Consider the following 27020-nt stretch of genomic DNA (forward strand, 5'->3'; position numbering starts at 1 on the left):
CCGCACAAGTACTACCTTAGCAACCGGAGCAAATGTTTCATTGTAGTCAATCCTTCCTCCTGTTTATTTTCGAAAATGACCAAACGAGCTTTATATCGCTCGATTGTGCCGTTAGAGTTTTACTTGATGTTTTACATCCATTTACATCTAAATGCTTTCTTATCTGGCGAAAATGTTTCTAATTTCCACGTTTCATTATCCTCCAATGCTTGAATCTCTTGTTGCATGGATTTTCTCCAATATTCTTTTTTCATTGCCTCTGAGAAGGTTTTTGGCTCGTGTCCGGTGGTAATTGTTGCAAGGAAGCTTTGGTGTTGTGAGGAAAAATTATTATAAGATATATAGTAAGCTAAAGGATAAGGCGCATCTGAGGATTGCTGAGGATTGGGTGGACGAGTTGATGGACTTTGTCTCAGGAATGTTTCAGTGACGTAGACGGGCAGCAGGATCGATTCATGCTTCTGACGTTTATCCCGACCCATTTATTCTTCCGTCCATCTGCACTTCCTCCACTTTTTCTTTTTTCTAGATCGGCATATGTCCGGTCTAAATATGACTGATCCGTAGATTCAGTATTCGGTGACCAAAATCCGACCATCTAAGTTTCGTCTGTTTCTGTATTATTTGTCCTTAATCTTCGAAGTTGTGTTGGTTTCTTTCTCCCTCCGTTTCATCCATGTTCAAAAATTCCTTTTCCATAGACTCTCTTTCGCCCGGGATCACTTCTACGTTGTCGACCAAGATACTCGATCGTACAGTAAAAGGGAACTTAGTTTCGTAGAGGTCCACATCTCTTGAGACCAAATATTCGCCATGCTCTAAGTCATATAATCTCCAACCCTTCTTTCCATAGGGGTATCCCAAGAAGACACACCTACGACTCCGGCTCTCAAACTTGTCCCTCGTTCCTTCCTTTGTGTGTGTGTGTAGCATAGTGACCTAGTCGCCCTTAGGTGATCATATCGGTTCACCTTCCCATATTAAATTTCATGGGGGGTTTTCCCATTTAAAACTGAGGATGGAGTTCTATTGCTCAAATATTCCTCAAATATTCCTCAATCAAAACACATTCTCCCTAGAATTTTCTCGGAAGATGACCCTGAATCCTCAATGCTCGTACCACATTAAGAATGTGATCGTGTTTTGTTTCGACTCTTTCATTATCTTTGGGGTGTTCCCGTACATGATGTTTGGAACATAATTCCATGTTCGAAGAGGTAAGTCTTCATACATGTGAACTTTGTTCCGTTATCACTTCTAACTATCTTTATCCTCTTGCCAAACTGCCTATCCATGAAGGCGAAGAAATTCTTCAAGGTTTGGGACACTTTTCTCTTATCAACAAAAAGAAAGATCCACACAGTTCTCGAACGACCATCCATAACAATTAAAAAACATGAAGCACCACAAGAAGAAGGGTTCATATACGGTCCTCATAGATCACAATGAATTATCTCAAAAATATCATAAGTTATATTATCACTTAGAGGAAAAACACTAAATTTTTGTTTTGCCCTTTGGCATACATCGCATTCTTTATCTAATCTACTATTTGTTTTGCCCAACCATTTGTGCCAAAGATCGAACCAATCAACTGCCTCTGCCTTCATAGTTCGTATCCGTGGCACATTTGGGAAATAGTAAAATTCACCTCGTCGCTCACCCATTTCAATCAGCTTCCTTGTAATGGGGTCCTGTATAACACACATAATTTTTGTTAAATTTTACATCACAATCTAAATTATCAACAAGTTGTGACACAAAAATTAAATTGCATGTTAAATTCGAAACATAGAGGACATCCATCAAACATATCCTATTATTTAGCTTGTTGCTCCTTCTCACAGAAGCCCAACCTGACATTTAGGAATGTTCCACTGATTGCTCAGTTCCTCTGAGTTACCTGTCATATGGTTGGTAGCTCCGGAGTTAATAATACAAGATGAGTTTTTGGCCTTACCCTCTATCTTGCCATTTAAGTTTATTTCTTGGGAATTCAACACGTGAATCACTATCCTCGGATCTCATCTCTCAAATCGTAAGGTCCTGTCTTGCCTGTGTTCACCGGTCGTGTCTCTGCCTGAATTCCTTCTTTGGCAACCACAATGTTATCCCGGTGGTTGCTTCTTCAACGATCTGATCTTAGTCCACCCCTCTGCTGCTGTTATTGTCCACATCATCTACCTCCTGTTCTTTCGTCTCCTTTTTAATTCCTGGCCACCAATCTGAATAATTAATGAGTCTAAAACACTCGTCCACAATGTGTCTGGATCTCTTGCAATGTGTGCAGAATACACCATCATTTATCCCGTCACCTTGGTCACGGTGACGGTTTCTCCCTTGCATGGTTTTCACTCCTATCTTCCATTTTTCGTGTGATTCCTCTCACACGCTCTCCTTGCACCAGCTTCGAATAAAATTTGTTAAATGATAACAATGGTTTCTGGGCCAGTATGCTCAACCTCACCATTCCATACATTGCTTCTATTACACCCCGTATCTTAGAACTAGGGTTATAATCGTAACGTTAGAGTTTTAACGAAAAATTTGAAAGTTTGTACATATTACGAAAATTGTTGACAGGCCTACTTCGGGCACTCGTAACCCCTTGATTAATTGGGAATTTGGGAAAGTACCCTAATGAATGTTGTAGTACGGAGAAATACCTTTCTTACTATATAAGGACCAGGACTATCAGAAATTGGACTAGGGAGATATGATCGTCGCAAAATGGCTAATAGTAAGCCGCTTAAGATTCGATAGAATCAGTTAAGTTTTCGATACGTCTGCCTTCCAGTCCAATTTTGTGAAAATCCGTTGAGAATTTTAGAAAACTTACAATATGAGAGTTGTATCCATTTGAAATAGTTTTTCAACGGTATATTGTGGAGCCCAAAAGCTTTATGTTAGGAGCTATGCCCATTTTACTGAACATTGTTGACGGCAGAAAAACGTGAAAATTTTGACTAAGTGTAAAATAGACAAGGGACCTAGCTAAGCTCGCCCTAAAGCGAGGTAGGAGCAAGCCATAGATTGTGCTCAGCAAAGTAGGGGTCCAAAAGTGAAAAAAAATGAAAACAATTGTCTTAGTGTAAAATGGATAGGGGATAGCTCAGCAGTGAAAAAAAATGAAAACAATTGTCTTAGTGTAAAATGGATAGGGGATAGCTCGCTGAGCTATCCCCAAAGCGAGGCAAGGGCTCACCTTAGACCGAGCTCGGCGATCCTGGGGTCCAAAATGCCCAATGCTATAAATTCAACACTTAACTCAAAATTTCATTTATCAGATATTCCAACTTCATTCTAAAGCCCTAAGCAGCTGTTTTCCTCCTCTCCTCATCCTCCCACGTCAAGGTAAGATCGCTCTAACAATTCCTAAGTAATTCTAACATTAATTCATGATTAGTAACATGATTCTTCAACCAAAACATAGGATTTCCAAGGTAAATCCTTCTCAAGCGATTCAAAGCTAGAGTTTTGGTATTCTTCGTCAGAGAAGCAGTTTAGTTCGTTGGATTGGAGAAATTACAAGTATGTAGAGTTTCTATCTACGTGTGGGAACATCATTGTTCTTTCCCACGCTATGTTCTTCCATGATTATATGAAAGCTCATAAAAAATTAGGGTTCTAAACATGTTCATAATAACACTAAGTACATGTACCATGATACACCATGTTTGTACTAATAATTCGTTATTGTTTTCTTGATATTCCATTTTGGTTATTAAGAATATATCGATAATAAATGAAAACCCATACTTTGCATTCTATGGGTTCTTAAATGCAAGAGATGAACCATTATGCTTATTTTCATGAAAATCCTACATGTCTCCATGTTTTCATACAAGCATATTATGTAATTATATATTATGTTATATTATACTTACAATTCATGTCTACAAATCGTGTTTAAGAAAATCATGGGCTCAGATGCCACTTATTTTCATGTTCATGTTTTTGGGAGTTGTGTAGATTACCGAGAAGGCTCAGATAGCCTGAAACTACGCTTGCCACCGTAGGATAAGGATCGCTCCACCTAGTTAGGACGATAATTTCATGTTTACCCATTGCGGGTTATTGGATCTATTCATGTTCATGTCTTATAACCTGGCAAGGTACAAGATGGCTTAACTGATTGGGCAGAGATCAGACACCACGTGCTTACGTGGTGGTTACATATCGGTTACACTATGGCTCTCCCACTTAAAATATTTTACTCGTGAACATGAGTATCATCTGACATGAGTATTGGATAATACTCATGTTCATATTAAGTTTATAGAAACAGTTTCAGTTTCAGTTCTATTATTTCCATGTGCCATGCTTATTTTATTAAGTTGCTTTACATAACTGTACAATTCGAATATTCTGATGTCCCCTTTTATTTGCCTGTGGGCCTGCATATCACGATGCATATATACAGGACGACGGATCAGCTCGTTAGGACACTACTCGTATCAATTTTTTAGTGAGCCCCATCTCATTCGGGGTTTAGTCAGTATTTATATTTCATGTTAGTTTTGCAGTTAAGGTATGCCGGGGGCCTTGTCCCGGTGAACAGTTTAGCAGTCAAACTCATGTCAGAAGTTTCATAGACTTGTTAGTTATGTCATATCAGATGTTTAGAGTTGCATAGCTAGTATTGGCTCAGCATTTATTATATTTTTAGATTGTTTCCGCATCATGTTTAAACAGTATTTTCATTAATATTATGATAATTCATGTTATTCAGACTATCCAGGTTTTAAAGTTATATTTCACATTCAGTTCATGCCCCATCTTGATTCAGTAAGTCATGTGGTTCGCTTGGTCACATGCAGTTAGGCACCGAGTGCCGTGTTACGCCCAGGCCATGGTTCGGGGCGTGACAGCTTCATTCAATCCCATGATAAAAAAATGCACTTTTTCTTCTTTTCTTTTGACTTCTAGGACCGTTCCTAGATTGCACATGCATTTTCTGCACGTACAAGTTGAAATATGTTCGTAATTCGCCAATTCCTCCCACAGCTTAGTGAGTTTTCCATAGTAATTTAATATGGTCCTTCCTTTCTACTTGTATTCCGCAAGTTCTGTCCAATGTGGATTTGTTCGTTTTGCGAGCTGTGTGCTTCATGCTGTCGAAGAAGCCGAACTTCTTTCTTGTTCTTAGGGTTGTCCTCATGGATCTAGCTCATTCTTCATAATTCTCACCCTTCAATTGAAATTATGTCACCAATATTCTAGGGTTATCATTCAATGTAATGTCATAGCAAGAGATTGTTTTTCTTTGGGTTTTGTTTTCTTCACCGGCTATTCCTTTGTCATTATCGCTACTTTCTTTTCCGTCACCTACCATTATTTTAGAGTTTTTGTGTTCTTTCTAACGTGGCTGTGATACTATGTTAAAATCAAGGCAGGGACGGGAATTTGTGAGCGACAAGAATAATAGGAGAATTATTTCTGTTTTGCATGCGTCATAATGACCTCCTTATATATAAGTAAGGTCCTCCCTATCCTAGTCTAATAAGGTAACACCATTCTAATAGAACTACATGTCCTATATTACCATAAGTACAATTTCACCATAAATAAACCAAAATTATTACAATTGGACTACAATAGAGTTTCACCAACTTCACCGGCGGTCACATCTTGTCCCAATAAATACCAAAACTAATTGCAATGCAGGAAATTATAATGCTCCCGCAGGAAATTAACCTTATGATTCTATGTGCCAGTTGCACTTCTTCTGATTGCAAGTTGTGTAGTGTTTGTCCTTAATCTATACTTCCAAACAAATTATAATGTTTCTTCCTTAATTCTCACTGCAACTTGTCTAGCGTCTGTCCAAAACCTAGAGTTTCAAACTACTTTTTTTTTTGCCTGTTTTACCCTGCTTAATTCTGATTTTGCAATCTAGGATTCTTTAGATTTTTCTTGTACCCCTACCCCTACCCCTCGGCCCGCCCCCCCCCCCCCACCCAAAAAAAAAAAAAAAAAAAAAAAAAAACAAAACCCAAAAAAAGGGAGGTATCTTTTTGCCAGACAATGGGCCCTGAAGAAAAAAAAAAGTTTAAGGAAAAAAGTAAAGCAATAAATCTAATTACTGGTAACTTTTAAAATTAGTGGGTCCCACACTTTTTAATCAACCACGCATTCTATATTCCCATCACTCCACTTGGTCTCTTTACTTCATTCTCACAGCAAAATTACGATGCTAGTAAGGTATTTCAACCCACAGGCACAGGTCTTTGTGAGAAGATGCTAACGGAGTATAAAGATTAGCATATTACACGAGTTAGATACGTGGTAGACTTGTAGGCATTCCTCTTCAGCACTTTCGATTCTTGTCGTTGAAAATAAAGTTGCTCAACCCACTACGAATTCTTAACCCCTGTTTGGATGGTTGTTTTCTGTGGTTCATTATTGTATTGTTTTCTATGAAATCATATTTATTTTCGTTGTTTTTAAAATTATGTTATATGGTGTTATAAATTCGTTGTGATTCCGTGATTATATAACCATAAAAAATTCAATTTTTGTAATCACGGATTTGATAATTTTTGAGCGGTTACGTATTTCATTTTCCCATCATAGCCCAACCCTACACACCCACCCCCACCCTACCATCTACTACCCATCACCAGAGGCGGAGCCAGGATTTGAAGTATGTGGGTTCGGAATCCTAATTTTTTAAAGTTACCGGATTCTAAATTAATAATTTGTACATATTTGACAAAAAGCTTAATACAAATATATGATTTGGACCACATCTTGTCCCAATAAGGACTACGTCCGCCCCTGCCCCTCACCACCATTCACCCCACAACTACTCACCTCCACCCTACCACGCACCCCACACCACCCACCCCTTCACTACCCCCCACCACCCTCGCAATGACCACCTCACCCATTACCTAATTATTTTTTGAAGTTTCTATTTTATCCTCTATCTTAGTTTTACTAATATATATAAATTAGTTTGTAATTAAGGATTAAAGATATTTTAATAAACTTACGTGTTATTATACAGTACCATAAACCAAACAAAAAAAAAGAAGTTATTAAACCACAAAAAACGATATAATGCATCCAAATATTGTATTCATTAATACAATACAATACCATACTATACAATACCGTACTTGTCACACCCTTAATCCGATAGGGCGTCCTTAATTCTCACTGCAACTCTCATAATACTCATAGCCGTCGGGCCCACAAAACATAACATAAGCACGGGGTGAAAATTTTTCGGAAAACATACATGCCTTTCATCTTTTCAAATCAAACAAAATCCGTAGTCACAACAAACCGTAACATAATGCATAATAATATATCGGCCTACATAGCCGATTACAAAACCGGCATATCACGCACACGATTCGCAAAGTCTCTACCAACATCTCGGATACCACACAAACGCACTCGACTCAAAGAACTCGGAGGAAATGGAGCTCGCCAATCCCGCCGGAACATCTCCCGCTAACATCATCCCCTCGCGGGTACTGCGTGGCAAAACGCGACCCCGAAGAAAAACGGAATATGTACCGAGTATGCAAAGCCGAAAATAAAGCGAAATCATAACCGAAGTAAGTAATCGAAAAATAGTGCAATACGCAGAGCCCACGAGACTTACTTTTAAAACTTAATTCGTGCATATCCATATCATATCCGAATCATCAGGGACTTAGAAACATGAGTAAACAATCATCATACCATCATGCTATCATATATCACATACCACATATACACACACAGTCAAGCATCCAGTCAATAACATCGTACACATACACATACACATACCGCGGCCGGGAACCCGGCGGTAATATCACATATACGCATACCGCGGCCGGGAACCCACGGTAATATCACATATACCGGCCAGGAACGGTAATATCATATATACACATACCACGGCCGGGAACCCGGCGGCAAATGTAACAATGTTAACGCACGAACGAATCGTGAGTAACCAATACGATTTAAAATATTTTCAAAGACTTAATAGGTTAATCAAACGAACCATCATTTCTTGTAGTCAAATCGGATTTCCTTCCGAATATCACTCGGGAATATATCAAACCGAACTTCCGAAACCATATTCACGTATCAAAGTCATAAGCACAAAAATCCTTATTTCAAACTTGGATAAATAAGTAATCATACTCGGGGGTCGGAAGATAGTCAGATTGGATTCTTTTGAAAATAGATCATTAGAACCAACATAGAAGGTCGCGGGACCCACGGACGAGTGTCAACCCAATCCGGGCCCGCCTATGAAAATTTAAGTCATTACTCGTCATAAGGTCATTTGCGAAAATGTCAAAGCAATCCGAGCTCTCTCTTGAAAGTTACGGGCTTTTAGTTACCAATTTTTCAAAAACACATCGTAGATCATTCTCAAAAAAATTTAGTGTCATTCATAGAAATGAGCGCTCAACAACATTATAGGACGTTTCAAACGGACCTTAGAGTCATAGGCAAACATTTCCTTCTCATATCATACGGAAATGAATCAAGCAAACCAAATAAGGGAAGTCTCGGGACTTGCGGGCCCACCTCGGGTCGAGTCGAGGCGGCGGACATAAATTACAAACATTAGGCTCCCTAAAGCCATCCATAAAAGTTTCGGAGCGATCCGGATACGTTTTGATTACAAAGGTTTAAGCATTCTTTTGATCAAACATAAGGATTATAGTTGTTGAATGAATAGTATGCAAAATCAAACTCGGATTTATTAACCCCGAGGTTCCGATCTTAGCCTAGTAGAACTAGGACATGCCAAAAGAAGGAGAGGTAGGCTTTACATACCTTGCACACACCTTATGCTCGCTTAAACTCAAATCCCGTTTGCTTGGAATCTACAATTGGTCAAAGTTACCAAACATAAGTCACATGCCTTTAAAAGTTTATTCTTAGCCCTTATTTATGTACAAAAATTTGGGAAAGCATCTCCCCTATAAATCCAACATCCCCGAGAATTAAACTCGGCCAAAATAGCAACAACCAACCCAACAACAACATCAACCACATCAATAATCAAATTAAAACGCATTCTAACATTACTAATTCTTTTCCATACGATTCGACAATATTCCATGCATGTTCAATTCAACTTCATATATTCAAACTAACATCAACGACCGCATATTCAATTACCAATCCAAAACCATTCAAACACGATTCAAGGACATTTCCAATAATCCGCAAAAATATTCAAACAATCCAAATAATATGCCGTAGAACCCGAAACCTTCCCAACTCAACATGAACAACCATAACATATTTCTTCCTTCCAAATTCATAAACTTCACCAACAATCCGCACGTTAACAATATCATTATCATAAATTCAAGAAAACACATTAGGAGAGAGAGAGAGAGAGCCAAATTGGCTCCTAAAACAGCCCACACAATTATAGCTTCAACTTGGATCATTAAAACTTCATTTACATCATTGCATTCATGACGACAACAACCAAAACACACTAAATAAAACTTGTTCTTCACTCTCTTTCCACACTACACATGCACGGCCAAACTTATGCTCACTCACGGTTCCACATCAACATATAGTGGTTCATGATTTTTATCCGCTTCTACATATCACAACAACACACAAATATGCTAAACACCATTATTTTTTTCACTTCTACACTAACCATACATACACGGCCAAGCACACACACAACACCATATTTTTATAAACTTCATTCATTTCCATATATCACCACACATACCAATCACCAACAACACATGAAGGAAGATAGAATCCTTACCTTTCCCACTTGTTCTTCATTCGGCTAGGACTTGTCCTTGCAAACATGATTGGTTACTTGCTCCAACACTTACTCCATGTTGTTTAGAACCTTCCAATGAATTGAAATGCTTGAAGAAAGTAATTTTCCATGATCAACTTTGGTCTCTCATTTTTTTTTTCTCCTTTGGCCGAACCCTTCCCCTCTTTTCTTTCTCCAAGCTTCTTGAAATTTCTAGGAAAGGAGATGATGAAGATGACTTAATCATCTTTCTATTTTCATATAATAGCCAACCATGTGGCCATGGCCCACTCCCCACATGGCCGGCCACATGGCTATTAAATTTCATGAATTTGGCCAACTTTCCATAATTCATTTCTAGTCCCAAATTCTTCCAACTTTCATTCTCTAATTTTTCCTTATTCCAACCTTACCCTTAACACTTCATACTAACAAAAGATGAATATGCGACTTATGCATTGAGACAAAATCAACAAAACCGAAAATTAAAAGACTTGTCCATAACTCGTCGCAACCAACTTAGAATATTCCAACGTACAAAGTACGGGGTATAACAGTACTGTACATTATGAAACCATGGGTTAACGACCATCCAAACATAGGCTTACAAACACTCCTACCATTAGGGGCGGACATCGGCAAAAAATTTCAAGGTATATATAGCATAGTTTTTTTGTGTGTATGTACATATATTAACTTTTGAACACTCTAAACAAATTCAAAAGGTTAGCTCAAGTGATCTAGGGTATTCAAAATTGTCTCTAGCGTTCTAGGTTCAATTCTCATCCTAAGTGAAAATTTTGGATTCGCCACTACCTACCATGTGGTAGTTTTTGGAACTTTAGAGGGGAAAATTAGGTGAGCTTTTCATATTCCAGAAGGCATACCACAAATATCCACGTGAGCTTTTCAAAAAGTTAGTGGAACACCTTATCTATCCCACCATTATTGAACTACTTACAAGGCATATTTCATGAAAAGAGGAGCACTATTTCTTTATAAACTAAACAAAATATTAAAATGAGAATTATTAAACTAAAGACTATCCCGAAAATTCTCATTTTTCTAACACCACGATCAGTTGTTATTTGCTCTGCTTCTGCTTCCATTATTTCTTTTTTCTCATCCTCCTCTACTTCTGTTATTTGATCTGCTACTTCTTCCAGTTCTTCATCATTTGCATGCTAGAACAAAGCGTTGTTAAGAAAATATTTTATTAATAAATAGAACAATAATATGAATAAATGAAATAGAAACCATCACGATTACTTATTAATTATTTCATATAATAGGCAGCAATAAAGCTCAAATAAATATAAAGAATCTATACTATATTAAAAGCATGAAGGGCCTTAAAAATGTTGATTGAACTTTTTGTCCTTCATTAAAAGAAAATAGATAAAATCGTAATTTACTATTTTCTTATATATTAAATAAGTATAATTTTATATAAATATGTATAAGCTATTTTGGTAAGAAGTGTGTAGAAAATAGAAGTCTAAACAAATATGTCATCTAAAATCTTAATAAAGGAAAAGTAACGCCAAAAGGCCCCAAAAGGAACATTTAGTGCAGTTAGAATCCTCTAAGGTTTGGAGTTTTTCTCTAACATAGATTTTAAGCATTAATTTATTCCTTTTAAAAAAAGCTATCATACGAAAGTATCACGTAAGGAATTTTGGTGCGCTTAGAACTCCTTTTAGGTTTAGGAATAAATCTTTTATGTGAATTGTGACCATAATAAGATTCCACTAGTGAAGACTAAAGTAGGTGTACATGAACCGGGTTGGTTCGAATTTTTCAAATAACAAATCAAACCAATTATGTAGAGTTTTTAAATTTATAAACCAAACCAATAAAATTTAGGTTTTTCAACTTCGGGTTTTTCTCGGGTTATTCGGTTTTTTTGGGTTGTTCGGGTTTTTTTCCGAGAAAATTTTCATACAAAACATATGATTTTTACTTCAAATATTTCTTTAGTCCTAGTAAGATACAACTATATAACTAAGGTGTTTCTTAAAAAAAAGAACACAAAATTGAGATGGGTGATAACATCGTATTAAAATATTCAACAAAAAAGATAATAAAATCAGTTAAAATAAGTATTGCTAATTAATAAGCCATAAAGAAAATGACTTTAATCTAAATACTAAATTATGCTAAAATAAGAACGGCTAATAAGTATTAATTACATGACAAAGAAAAAAGTTAAGCTATGTCTTTTTACTCTCTAAACCAATTATACAAAACTAAAGAATAGATATCCAACATTACTGTCATTCCTAATGTTAGAATTGAATTTCTTTTGTTAGCATTAGTGTTGAGTTGGTTTTGATTTGGACTTTATTTGAGTTACTAACATCCATGGGATATAAATTTATTGGCATTCAAAATTCTAAGTTCAAGCTTAAAATATATGATAAAAGACAAAAAACTATGACAAAATTTAAGAAATATTTACAAATTATATTACAAATACATAAAATATGTATAAAATATTTTAAAGATCGAATACATGTAATGTCGGGTCTGTTTGGTTCGATTTTTGACTTTTTTTAGCTAAAATCAAACCAAACAATTATGGTCGGGTTTTAAAATCAAACCAAACCAATTATGGTCGGGTTTTTTATTTTTCAACACCTAAAACCAAATCAAACCAAACCATGGAACAAGAAAGTTTTTTTTTTTTTTAGATATATTATTCTTTGTTGTTTTATTTGGATTTTTCTTTTATGTCAAAGACAGTATAACCTAAAGATTTGATTTCGGCTCATATATAATTAGTCCTTTGTATAAAACAAGAGAACATATGGAACAAGAACAGTTTTTTTTTTTTTAAGATCTATTATTCTTTGTTGTTTTATTTGGATTTTTCTTTTATGTCAAAGAAGTATAATGATAATATTTGATTTGCTTTGTAGGTGCATTGATTTTTCAGGATCTTGAAGACCGATCGATGACAATGATAGAGCGTTTGCTAGACTTGACTATGCAGAGGATGATACCAACAATTTTTAGCAAGAACATTACTTAAATATTTTAGCACCAAGCGGCTTGCCTCCACCCAGGTACGTTTTCTACATTATAGTAATATGGTCAATTATGAAATAGGATGAGATGTAACTAAAGAATACATAATATTGTTAATTGATTCTTTTATAAGATTTATTTTGTTTGCTCCATAATTTTCTGTTTTTTGCTCTAGGCTAAATCTTTTACTATAAAGTTGGAATGGGAATATATGTATCAAATTATTATCAATACCATTGTTTCACATACGTGTGAATTAAACAAGAAAGACTTTCAATAACTATCAATTAATACATAATGATTGGAGAATTCAGTTTCTTAGATATGGTCAATTATGAAGTAAAAGGCTCAACGTACATATTACTATTCTGTTTCTTAGATAATCTTTATTTTGTTCTATTTGATTGGGATTTTATAATTAAATATCTAGATATTAGTGTTCTCACATCTTTGTTGAATGTAATTGCTCATCTAAATAATTTCCAATAATCTTTTATTGGCATACAAGTTTCTTAATGTGTCCATCACGTTATTAAGAAATTTGGATGCTCTTAGTGGCTAATGTAATGGTACAGGAATGATTTGTAGAGGTTTTGACAACGTCATACATGAAAATATTTTGCACTTCTAAATCAATTAAATATTATATGATATAATTATTTATTTAAACGATGTAATAAATAAAAGTCTCATTCTTAAACTACAATTATTATGTCATACGGATTTTCTGAAGTATCAAAGCCATATTAATGTTACTTGGACACAAACACTTTAATCTATATAAAACTTTTTATTAGCATATTGCATTCTCTCGGTTGCCGCTTGAAACACTAAAAAATCCTAATAGGCTTATCCATGTTTTATTGTCTTACTTTGCGGGTCCATGAATTTGTCCATGTGTGAGCTGAAGAAGGTAAGAAGCTTGTTGGTTCTTTGGATGATATATGAGTACTCCAGAGGCAACAAGATAGTTGTAGGTTCTATTTTCTGATACTCATGCTACTCTAAGTAAGCAAATTGTCATACGGTTCCGTAAGTTGCTACCTAATCCATATATTAAAATTTTTTGTTGTCTTATTTCAAAATGCATTATCTAAACATGGTCTAACAATACAGTTTACTGGTGTGTTATATTTGGTGGTGAAGAAAAAGAAGTGAATTCAGAGTCTTAATTTTGAACCACAAGTTTTAAAAGCCTCTACTCTTTCTTAAATATCGTGCCCAGTTAAATAGGTTCACATAAATTAAAACGGAGGGAATAGAAATAAGATTTATTAATTAAAATCTTAATCGCTCTTATAAAATATTGTTTTGGTTACTCCAGACAATAGTTTTTCTTTAATTCGTACCTGATTAATTTAACTCAACTTTTTGGAATATTTTACGAGTTCTCTCTCAAAATTATTTTATGTATAAGTTTTTGGTTTGGTAATATTTGTAACGATATTTTAGTTCCTTTAAGGGGAAGAGAAGATAGTGCAAGTTAAACTAGATATATGGATTAAATCTTTAGTTACATTACTTCGTAGCATTCTTTAATAATGGTATTCCTACTATTTTAGTTATCTGCCTCTGCGTACGATAGAATATCAACGTAACTATTTTTTTTAATGTATTTTGGTTTGGTTGTTGTTTTTCCTTTTTATAAGTTTAAAGGTTGTCCAATTATTTACAGAACAATGACTTTCGAAATTCTATGACTTAAGTGTATGGTGAGTTATCTATATTAATTACTTCAATTGTGTAAGTACATAGCTAAAAATTAACAATTGGCAATAAATTCTACTTTTGTTGATAATATCTTGTGTTTTTTCTGTCAGTTAAATTTAAAAAAACTAGATGAAGATGGTGCCGATGAGTGAAGTAGATCACATGATAGTCAACTTTTATGTGCTTTTCTTTTTCTTTATTTAAACAAAAATTATGCCCACGTGAGCTTCACATGTGTACCATGGTAAATCCAAGGATATAGTTAGCCAGTATAAAATTTAAATTATAATAATAATTCTAATAATATTGAATTCTCTAATCATTGAATGAATATATAAACCCAAAAATTTGGAAATTGAGAAAAAATTGATATTTTCCTTGAACAATTTTTTTTAAAATCTTAGTTGATTTAATCGATCCTTATATAAACAGAGAATATTATCCATTAATATGATGTATGATAGTTGATTACAATACAATAAAAGGAATAACACAATTTTTACATTGACGCGATACACACGTTCAACGCACATACGCTAAACTAGTTTGAAATAAAACTATAGAGCTTGGGCTGATCTATTGGGAATTTAATTTGTCATGGAGAAAAGGGGTACTTTATGAAATTGAAGCAATACAATACATTGGTACTATCTCTATCCAATTAATAGATTGTATGCTCTTTATAATTATAATTTTAAAATGTCCAATTATCAAAGCAAGATTACGAAGTGAGCAACTTTTTCTTTTTTATGACAAGGGAACCCGCAATCGCTACCCTTCGGTGCGCACAAGGTAAACCCCGCTCTAGTATACTAGCCTGCAAATCACAGGAGAGGTAAACCGCACTAGGCAAACCCCGTGCGACAAGCTCGACCGAGAAAGCATGCAGGAGGATTCGAACTTAAGACCTTCAACCAACTCGGCCACCCTTGCGGGTAAATATATGTGCACTTTCTTGAAGTTTGAAAAGGAAATTTTGCAGCATAGATGAAGTGGCATGGAACAAATAGTCGAAAGGACAAAGACAAACATTAGTACATTTGATTGTAATACCAATTTAAGGAATTGTACAACAAACCTGCTCCTTAAATTGATGGCGTTAGGAATTATTTATGTCATTCCCCGGAAAGGATTCGCCATTTATTAGAAGGTCCTACAATCTTGGTGTGTTTATATATCCTTGAGCAAAGGTCTGCATTTCACCTCAATTGACGATCGCGTTTCTTACCACCGAGAATTTCAATTGTACATTAAGACACATTCATAACATGTTAACCTTATTTCTATAATTCTACTACTAAATTTGTCGGATACTTTCATTTTGTCACCTGGACTAGGCCTAGTTCTAATTGAACACTTATACCTTCCAAAAGTCGTACCAATTAAACACTTTCCGCTGACTAGTGAGTGTCCTACACAGCATCTGAGGGCGTGAGGTATCATTTTCAATTTTCCACTCCATCACTTCAATTCCTTTATTTCACTTCATACTTTCACCTATAATTTTCTCCACAGACAGGTCACTAGATGGGGAAACATATCTTGAGCAATTCTTCGAAATTCAGGATTTGCATGTATGATTAATCTAATAGTTTTTAAATCGCCAAGGTGTAAAAAAGAGATCATGACATGATCACTACCATAATTTGCTTCACAACTACCAGAATCACCATGGGAAGAAAAATTAGAACACCAAGAAGAGAAGAAAAAAGAGAAAAAATAATGGAAGAGAATAAGAAGAATAAAGAGGGGAAAGAAAAAACCAGAAGATAACATGAGAGAGAAAATCAGATGTGAAAAGAATAAAGAAATGTTTTCTTTTTAAAAATAAAATTTCTAGGTGTCCCTTGTTGATTGGTTATTTTGCCATATAATATGCGCTTGGGAATTTAGAGAAGATTGAGAAAAAATGTTTAATCGGTGTTCCTATTGAAAAAATGTGAAGGGCCAAAGTTTGGTGTCAACGATAGGGACAAATCTTGAGTGGTATAAATGGTGAATATGAGTTTGGCCTTAAAACTATGTCTAAAACTTTAATCGCTAGATCAGTAACGTGTTCATTATATTTGCACATATGAGATTAAATAAATCCCCCAGAATCCTTTTCGCTTTAAACAACAACAACATTCCTAGTGTAATTCCACAAGTAGGGTCTAGAGAGGGTGGTGTGTACGCAGAGCTTACCCCTACCTTATAAAGAGGCTATTTCTAATAGACCCTCGGCCAAGTAAAGTATTTTAAAACAGGTTTGAAAAGGAAATATAGAAGTGAAGAAGTCATGTCGAAAATAATGTAGAGAAGAACAGTAGAAACAACAAATAATGCGATAAACGACGCAAAGGAAACAAGTAATAATAAAAATCAAATAATAAGATAATAGAATAATAATAATAATAATAATAATAATAATAATACTGATAAGGAAAACTAGATAGCCCTTAACTACCTACTAACTTTCTACTCTAATCCTCGACCTCCATATCCTCGGTTTAAATGAAGGTAAAATTATTTTCTCCGGCATCATGCTACTCTAATGGTTAAATAGGATCCACTTAATACCCTTACAATACTATGTCCACTTGTTAAGAGGCAGCAAGCCACAATTTCGCTCATAATTACTAGTGGTATCTTTCGTGACAAAGGAAATCAACGTAAAATTAATAACTGATTATAAGTAAATTAGGGGTAAGTTACGCACCTTTTTTCTGACAAGGAAATGCATGTTAGCACTTTGGTTGAGTTCTGTAGTAAGGTTGTCATTGTTGGAGAAGAATCCTGTGATGTTCGGTAAATTCATGATATGCATGGTACTTAAGCTAGGGAGCTTGATGTTGTGAGTCCCGTTGCAGAAACTCTTTAGCACCTCTAAATTTTCAAGCTTTATTCTCTCCAATCTAGGGAACTTGACCTTATCCATCTGGCTAATTCCATGCCCACCACTCAGATTATCTTCCTCCAGAAGGAACACTTGTTCCAACTTCTTACACGAGTCTATTTTTAGACATTTAAGAAGTGGCAAAGTTGTGGACACTAATGGCATTGAGAGAAAATAAACAGTTTCCTCACAATTTCTGATGCTAAGGCGTTCAAGGTGGCAAAACAATTATATTGACTTGCAGCCTTGCAGGGATAGATCAAATTCGACATATTTGCAACATACAACAATTCATTACAGAAGCCAACATCTAAGCTCTTCACTTGCTGGAAACTTTCGCTAGCCAATAAATCAATTACATATTTTGTTACACTTTCCCGCAACACGACATGTTCAGCACCCACAACAATGTTGCGAATCCAATACACAGCATGCTCTGCATCTGAACTGCACCACACTATCTGTATTTAGGATGATAATCCGTAAGTTCATCAGACGACACTATGAGTATAGAGAACTTCATTAGCTCACCTGGAAGACTTCCATCTTTTGGTATAAATCTGTCAGAGATGATAATTCTTAGCGTGGTCAAATTTTGCATCACCTCTAGTTCAGCAAGTGAGACATCTCTCCTCTGTTCTACTTCATTTTCGACTTCCCATTCAACTGCAACTCAACCTGCCATATCAAGTTCTTCTAACTCAAGAAAACTTGATAGAACACCTGGTTCAATTCTTTCGATGACAGGCTAGATAGGATGCTCAGTGCTTTCAACCCCACCAAACCTGCAAATCCATGATTCCTTTCCTCAACCCTGTCCCTATTTTTGTTGATCCTTTGTTTTGGTCTAATGATGATATTGGCATTTTGGCAACTTTATTTTGTATGTTTGTGCTACAATTGACTGCTAAGTGTTTTTTTTTTTTTTTTTTTTTTTTTTTTTTTTTTAAATAACAACCAGTTACAATGGAAATCTCTCTGATTTGTGCATATGCTTATCCTTAAGTATTGCTTTGGTTGCTTCCGTTATTGTTCATACTGAGTTGCACATATGGCCTGAGCTAATATTTCTGAATTTCTTTAGGCTTTGTTCCAATCTTATGGCTCTTTTCAATGATGCCAAAAGGGAGAAGATTTTGATTTGATGTTAATTGATGATCAATATGATTAACTGATTGATTCTTGATCATTCTTTATCAATATGACTAACTGTTCTAAGAAAGTTTGTTAGTTACTCCTATGTTGCACAGTGAATGCAAATGAAAAGTGAAAATGTCAACACGATGTTGAGGGCCACATCCACAGGGGGAACCTAGTCCCAAATAAGCTTAATATGGTTGGCTGAATGTAAAAGGTGAAAATGTTAACATGTTGTTGAGGGTCTATTCCGCAGGGGGAACCTAGTCCTATAGGTGCAAATGAAAAATTGCATACTCTCTGTTATACCCCATTTAAACGGGTTAAACTAGGTACAACATATTGGTGATTTCTATTTTTTGCTTATTTTAAAGGAGTCGCCACCTAATTGATTTTAAGGGTGAATTAGGACACCTAATTATTAACTAAGGTAAAGTTAACTAAACCTCCGTTAATGGTCTGCTTAATTTTCAATTCTAGGTAAGGGTTCTAATTATCCTAAAGGGAAGGGGTTAGGCATCCTCTAGGATCCGTTAACTACGGTTTACCGGTCAAACTTAGGTTAATTAATTAAGATTAAAGATGCAGTGTTTACATTTTAATAAAAACGGCTAAGAAATATTGCTAAGATTTTAAAGAAAAATGTAATAACATTGTTTAAAATAAAATTTACAGAAAAATAATAATTTGCATAAGAAATAACTTTAAATGCTATTTTAGAAGAAAATTTATAAAAGTAGACTTTAAATGAAAGCAATAATGATACTATTTAGGATAATGCTTATAAAAATATAGTAACTTGCATAAAAGAAGATTTTAAATGCTATTTAAAATAAAGCTTATAAATGTTGCTAATGCTTCAAGTGCAAGTATGCTAATGTTATTCAAAAATAAGATTTGCAAAAATATGATAATTTGCGTATAGGTAGAAGAAAATGCAAGTTTATGTAATATTGTAAGAAATATTTGAAACAACTCAAATGATGAGATATTAATTGATTTTGCAGTTTAGGAACATAGACAAGATGGAGTTTTCTTTCTCCTTTTCATTACCTTTTATTAACTATGCTTAATTAAGAAAAATGCATGATTAATTCAAACTTGAAGAGTTATTTATAAAATATATTTGAGCTTATATTTGCGTATTAGTGATGTTTCGAAATTTCTAAGATAGAAATAAATAAAACATAATTCCTTTAATTCAAAACATGCTATTTGAAAATCAGTTATCTTGAAAGTAAATATTAAGCTACTATGAATAACTCTAATATAAAAGGAAGAAAATGACACTTATGGAATTAATTGTTAGTTTTCCTTAAATTAACTACCCATTACTAAACTAAAACCCCCCTAACTTCATTAAAGTTCATCTAAAGTAACAAACAACATACTAGTCATGCAAGTCAAATTAAACGCATAAAATGGAGGGATAATAAGTGAAATATATTCAGCCCATCCTTAGGACTGCTGCTGCGCTCCAATTGCTACCGGGTTTTGGCCCAGTAAATTATAGATGGCTGCTGCTGTTGCTTTTGTTATTTGGGCTTTTGGCCCAGAATTTTTATGCTGCTTATTTTGGCTGCGGACGGGACTGATGGGGGGATGACCCGAGAAGGTTGCGTTGGGTTCTTAGCCCAACACCGATTGCGGAAAAAGAACGAGTCCCTCGGATTCGTATGCGATGGTCATGCATAAAAGAAAGATAGCGATTAGTGTATAATCCATAAATACGACTATATATAACGTAAAAAATTCGAAACAAACAAATCAACGACCTATATACATGCTATGTATGTTTGAGTATACATCGTGTATACATTCAACTGAGATATGCTAGCAACAACGCACAAAATTTTAAACAAAACCAAACTGATAACAAACTATGCACGTGACTTGCTAATACCTGTTTACTCATACGAAGATGCACATAACATAGACTAAGTATACTGGCAACAACTTGAAAAATTCAAATAAGACATTTTGTATATGTTACTCGTGCATAGTTTTAAAAAAGTGTGCTGCCAATTCATGATGCATGCCAAGTCCGAACATGATATGCAGATATCTACTGAATTCAGGAGGGATTTTATAGCATGTAGGCCCATTTTAATTCATAATCTACATTATTGTCAAGGCAGGGTAATAATATTTACAGCAAAATATCATCACTGCCAGTGGCTTACAATATTAGAGTTATAGCAAAATATCATCTTTTAACTGGAGGGAATTATACCAAAGGGAACCAACATCAGCTCTCAATTTCTAATCAGGGAACATGTATTATTAAGACTGCCAAACACTCAAATGCATTCAGAGGAATCATCTCGGCAGTTTTTTTTTTTTTTTTTTGGTATGACAGCATCTAATCCTACAAGAAGGCTTGTCCTGTCCAATCTTATACCAGTTGATTATGGTTTCAAAGAATACAAACAACACAAAAAGGCACCAACAGATGTGCCACAAACCATATTCGAAAATCACATGTTTTTGTTAATCATTTTCTAAGGTTCAAAACAAGGACAGATCTGGAGTTTTGTTTCAATTCCACAATAAAACCAATCCAAACTGTACGCAATGCAAAGAGGAGTAAAACCAACAAACACTTGGCAATCTATATTCATGCTCATACCATCATTAATCTATCATTTACCCTTTTAAAACCATAGGCTTAAACTCAATCGAATGCTGAGAACTAAGGCATACCAACAATCGCCTAAACAGTAATCTAATCAAATGGTATCCTCTTTATGACATACCACATAGCCAATAAACCAAAGATAAAGGCCAAGTAATTGACAAGCAAGACATTAAGAGACAGCACAGAACAGTTTATAGCAATCTGATTCCCTTCAAGTATACAGACTTAGTTTTCACTCTCATAAGTCATACTTTTACCCATCTCGGATGAAAAGGCAGTGGAAGGACGAGACCCTTTATAAATGAGGAAATTGTTCAAATAGGCTTAAGCTAAAACATGCAGTTAAAGGAGATTTAAACTAGACAAACATGCAATCATGCTCAATTATAGAATGACTTATCGTATAAGGCTTCAAATGGATTAAACTAACTCGGGCAAACCAGGTAATTCAAATACTAAAACAGAAGGGTCCTTCTCCTTCAACTATATTTACAGTTCCGAATCAAACAGACTAGGCCACTGTGAGCGCAATTTTATACTGATTACAATGCATTAGACCCAATGACTAAACATAATGTCATACCAACTAAAATATTAAGCAAAACAAACACATATCAAGCTACTCATGATTGCATAGGAACCAGAACCAAAGCAAACAAAGGAATGATATGTATGCGGATACATATTTGGGTGACAATAGACTCATTCGAAATATAAAGGACAATTTGGATTAAAAACCATTAAATCATAATAAACATCAATCTCTAAATTTCATCAGACCAAACCGATACTTGACCTTGCTAGACATGCTTTCAAATGCGTACAACAGCTAACAAAGAACACTATACACGTATAAATAACTACCAACGCATTAAGAACATAAACCACAGCCTGAAACAGAGAAGGTAATGGTCACACACAGCCTTAAGATGCTAACCATATGCTAGTATTATTCACACGACATAACGAGGATCAAATTATCCACCAAAGAGTAGGACATACTAAGCTTAAACTAAACAAGAACTAAACCAAATTAATCTAAGCAGAACGGGAATTACACCTATCAGCATTATCACACTGCCTAACTGACAAGCATGTAAAGCACATAAAAACACATAACACAAAGCAGAAAGTGCTCAATTCATGGATAAAGAAATAAAAGGGGTGTTGACTGACCTTCTTCGGGTGCAGCGAAGTGAGGTGACGGTCTCGATATCTGCTCGAACACTATCAAATTCGGGCTTGCGGTGCTGGGATTCGGAGCAATACAGAGGCAGAGGAGAAACAGAAAATTGATTTAATGTTTTTTGACTCGATGTTTAGAATTTTTTATGACTACTGAAAACTAAAACTTTTTGAAGGGATTTTTCAGTGGCTAAAGACTGCCGATTTTAGGGGATTTCCATGACCAAAAGCCTTCCCCTCAACCCTCCAACTAGAGATTATTTATAGGGTTTATCTAGGGTTTGCTTGGGTTGAGAAATTGAAAATTAGGCGGGATTTTTGGTCAATAACGTTCAAATCTACTATGACAACCATCAGAGACCACGAAGAAAGGAACAAAAACCCATTAAAACTTGTACCCGAAAATACGAAAAAGGGACTGATAGAAAGGGATTTGAATTTCGCAAGTGAACAAAATCAATTAAAACCTTTCAGATTGTCAACAGACCACGAAGAAGAAGAAGACGAAAATCCATCCCTTTCAACGGTTGTTTCAACTGATGAGGGAGTACAGGGCATTAATTTCCCTTTCCGAATTTGGCCGTACGCATGGTCCGGACGAGGTGAAAGGTGACTGTGGCTTCGCCGTTTTCGGCCGAGGAAAGAGAGAGGAGCGTGGGAGAGAGAGGGCGGCGTCAGAGAAGAGAGAAGAGAGAGGAAAGAGAAGGGGAAGGGGGGGGGGGTGTGCGGCTGATGAGAAAAGGATAGAAACCCTAGTGGTTTCTATTCGGTTTTAAGCGGGTCGGGTCGGATAATGGACCAGATAAATGAATTTTGGACTGGTCCGAAAAGTTTATGGATTAATTGGGATGAAGGGGCTCGAAATTTGGATGAAATAGAAAAGTAATTTGGGCTTCTAAATTTAAATGAGGGACCTATTTTGATTTACTATATTCTGTTGTGTGTTAAAATATTACCTAACATAAAAAATATGTATTTATTAATACTCCGATAAGAAATAAAATTATATGATGTCGTAAATAGCCGTGCGATAATACTTTGAAAGGTTTAACAGTAAGTAAACGCTATTATTAAATTGTGCGAAAATAGATGCGATGCGCGTGCCTAAGCTGGTAAAATGCCGAAATGATAAAAATGCGAATTATAATAATACTGGTAATAATAATAATAATAATAATAACAAAATAATAGTAATAATAATAATAATAATAGTAATAATAATAATAATAATAATAATAATAATAATAATAATAATAATAATAATAATAATAATAATAATAGTGATAGTAGTAACGATAATAAGATAGGTGTAATGACTACAACAAGACAATAAAATACTGGCATTAGTGAAAGTCAATAATTATAATAAAAAATGCAAATAATTATTTCTTGAATTGCCGAAATTACTACAAATGTAAATAAATATTTAGGGAAGGAGGGACAAAATCGGGTGTCAACACTCTCATGCTAAAGTTTACCATGATTACAAGTTTGTCATCATCAAAAAGGGAAAAATTGATGAGTTATGATATTGCATAGTTTTGATGATTTGACAAACACGCCAAGGACAGGTCCTTGATCAGGTCCCCTGGGCACTGTACGTTACATGACAACTGTAAAGTTGTGACAATCGCTTTCAAAGAACTCGCAAGCATGCTAAAAGCAAAAGACCAGCGTAATGTCTCTATCCAGGTCACATGCCTCTCACATGATCCTCACATGCTCTCATTTGAGTTCCTATTTAAACAACATGCTGTCATTGTTTAACCCATCACTTGAAAACCTAGAAATCCAAATCCATACAAGTGCAGCCGCCACAGTTCTGTTGGTGCTTTCAAGAACAAAGCTAAGACAAGTTTAAGGACCAGATCCCAACAACGGAAGATGTTTTGAGTCCTAGAGTTGTCTAGTCTTTGTCTTTGTGATCTCTACATTGTAAACCTACATTTCTTCAAGAAGGGTTTTGTAGGTGTTTTGTTTTTATCAAGCTTTTGTTGTAAACACTTGGCTAGAGTTAGTCATAGTGGTGTTAAGGTTCAGCTAGAGTTAGTTGAATCAGTTTGGTGCTTGAGTAGAGTTAGTCAAGAGTGTGCTTGCAATAGAGGTATTGTAAGGGGAGGGATTAGTGGTCTAATTCCCAGGTTGCAAAAAGATTGTAATCTGAAACATTGCTCAGTTTAGTGAAGTTGGAAATCCTACCGGGGTAAGCCGTGATTTTTAATCCCTTGAGCAAGGAGTTTTCCACGTAAATATCTTGTCTTATTTACTTTCTGTCTCTATATGTGAAAATAGTTCTGGGACCAGGTCCCTTGGACTGTTTTGGTGGACTCATAGGTTCTATCAATCAGGAAGGTAGAAGAAGTCTTTGCGTTAGGAATGAAGTTCTGCTAAAACAAGACAATGACTCCTATCCAACTGGGAGATTTTGTTGTTTTTTGTTTTTTGCCCGAACACAAATACGGAAGGTATCTAAAAGGAAAGAAAAGCCAACCGTAAATGAGATAAAGAAAGTTGTATAGCAAGAACGAATTAAGAAAAATTTCTTAAACATACCTTTATCAGTAAGGTAGAAGAATCTTAAGTATTGGGAATGATGTTCTGCTAAAACAAGACAATGACTCCTATCCAACTGGGAGGTTTTTTTGTTTTTTGTTTTTGCCTGAGCACAAATACGGAAGGTATCTGAAAGGAAAGAAAAGGTAATCGTGGATGAGATAAAGAAAGTTATATAGCACGAACAAATTAGAAAAAATTCTTAAACATACCTTTATCAGTAAGGTAGATCTAATGTATTGGGAATGAAATTCTGCTAAAACAAAATGATGATTGATATCTCTCAATTGGAAGATTCTTTTGTTTTTTGCTTTTTGTTTTTTGCTTGAACACAAATACGGAAGGTATCTAGAAAGAATGAAAAGCAAAATGTGGATGAGATAAAGAAAGTTTTATAGCAAGAACAAATTAAGATAAGAAAAATAAACATCACCAAGAGTGTGGTTTGAACGATTTTAGCTTGGCTATGAGGAAGCATGGCTTCAATCAAAGCAATTCAGGCCATACTCTATTCTTGAAGCACCGGAGAGGGATGGTAACTGCTTGAATTATTTATATGGATGACATGATAATTACAGGGAACGACACAGAGGAGATATCTAATTTGCCTAAGCATTTGGCAACATAATTTGAGATGAAGAATCTGGGAGGACTAAAATACTTGTTTGGGAATCGAAGTAGCTCGATCAAGTCAAGGCATTTTTCTCTCACAAAGGAAATACGTACTTGATCTGCTAGCTGAAATAGGATGCTTGAATATAAGCCCTCAGATACTCCAATAGTTCAAAACCATGGACTGGGAGTACACTCAAACTAGATACCCACAAACAAAGAAAGGTATCAACGGCTCGTAGGAAAATTGATTTACCTGTCTCATACACGGCCAGATATTGCCTGTGCCATCAGCTTGGTACTAGCGAGGAACACATGGATGTTGTACTTCGAATTCTAAGGTACTTAAAGTCTTCTCCTGCAAAGGGACCTATGTTTAGGAAATATAATCATTCAAGTTTTGATGGTTATACGGATGTCGACTAGGCTGGAAGTATCACTGACAGAAAATCTACATGAGGATATTTCACCTTTGTTGGTGGAAACCTAGTCACTTGGAGATGTAAGAAGGAAAAGGTAATTGTGTTGTCGAGTGCAGAGGTTGCATTTAGAGGCATGGTTAAAGGACTTTGTGAGCTTCTTTGGTTGAAATGTTGATGTAACACCCTGCATCTTGGAACTAAGTTTAGACTCATAGCATTAGAGTTTTAGCGGAAAAACTGAAGGTTTGAACGTTTTGCGAAAATGGTTAATACACCTACTTCGGCGATAACTCCTTGATCGTTTGAAATTTGGGAAAGTACCCTTAATGAAAGTTATAGTATGTAGAAATACCTTTCTAACGATATAAGGACCAAGCCAATCGTAGATCGGATCAAGGATATATGATCATCTCAATATGGCTAATAGTAAAGCACTTGAAATCCTATAGAATCGGCTAAGTTTTCGATACGTCGACTTCCAGTCAAATTTCGTGCAAATCCGTTGGGAATTTGAGGAACCTTCCTTGATGAAAGTTGTAGCCCTTTGAAATATCTTTCCAACGGTATATTATGGGTCTTGAACAGAGTTATGTACAAGAAGTTATGCCCATTTTACCTAACACTGTGCAAAACAAACACCCGTCGCTTCTCGGGGCGCGTGAGGGCGCGTGAGAGAGCGCGCGATGGCCCCGCTTCGCGGAGAGATTGTGCAACTCTGAGTTTTTAGCTTCAGAATGTTGCGCGATGCACCCGCATCGCGGAACCATCGCGAAACGGGTCAGTTTCGAGTCAAAAGGTCGGGTTTACGCGTTTTAAGTTATATTTAAGATTTGGGGTCTATTTTCCCAGCACCCCATTCACGAAAAATTAACCTAAAGTCAAGAAGAACAAGTCCCAAGCCTCAAGAATCCTACAAGGTAAGTTTTATCATGATTCTAGGGTGAATTTAAGTCCCTAATCCCTTTCTAACTTGAGTAAACTCTTCTAATCCATAGAGTTAGGATTGGAACATTTTTGTTGGATGTGGAAACCCTAGAACCCGAATTCAAGAGGATTGGACTTCAAAAGGTAATGTTTCTACTCTCTAATCATGTATAG

At 35.5% G+C, this 27020-nt stretch overlaps 2 protein-coding genes and 1 long non-coding RNA gene across 3 annotated transcripts in view; all 3 read right to left on the reverse strand.

Annotated features, from left to right (window-relative positions):
- Positions 1–17518, reverse strand: part of LOC132049173 (uncharacterized) — a 46057-nt gene extending 28539 nt beyond the window's left edge. The window contains exon 1 of the mRNA XM_059439870.1: positions 17199–17518. Coding sequence (XP_059295853.1) covers positions 17199–17417 — 219 coding nt within the window. The 5' untranslated portion in view covers positions 17418–17518. The remainder of the gene's footprint in view (positions 1–17198) is intronic.
- Positions 1–27020, reverse strand: part of LOC132049176 (probable mediator of RNA polymerase II transcription subunit 26b) — a 90593-nt gene that overhangs the window by 43901 nt on the left and 19672 nt on the right. The window lies entirely within an intron of this gene.
- Positions 17535–26094, reverse strand: LOC132049174 (uncharacterized). The gene is made up of 3 exons (XR_009413062.1): positions 24889–26094; positions 17907–18160; positions 17535–17836 (listed from the first exon to the last, which is right to left on the reverse strand). It is a non-coding gene; the product is annotated as an uncharacterized LOC132049174 (long non-coding RNA).

Source organism: Lycium ferocissimum, chromosome 3 (genome assembly GCF_029784015.1).
Source record: "Lycium ferocissimum isolate CSIRO_LF1 chromosome 3, AGI_CSIRO_Lferr_CH_V1, whole genome shotgun sequence".
NCBI classification, from domain to species: Eukaryota; Viridiplantae; Streptophyta; class Magnoliopsida; order Solanales; family Solanaceae; genus Lycium; species Lycium ferocissimum.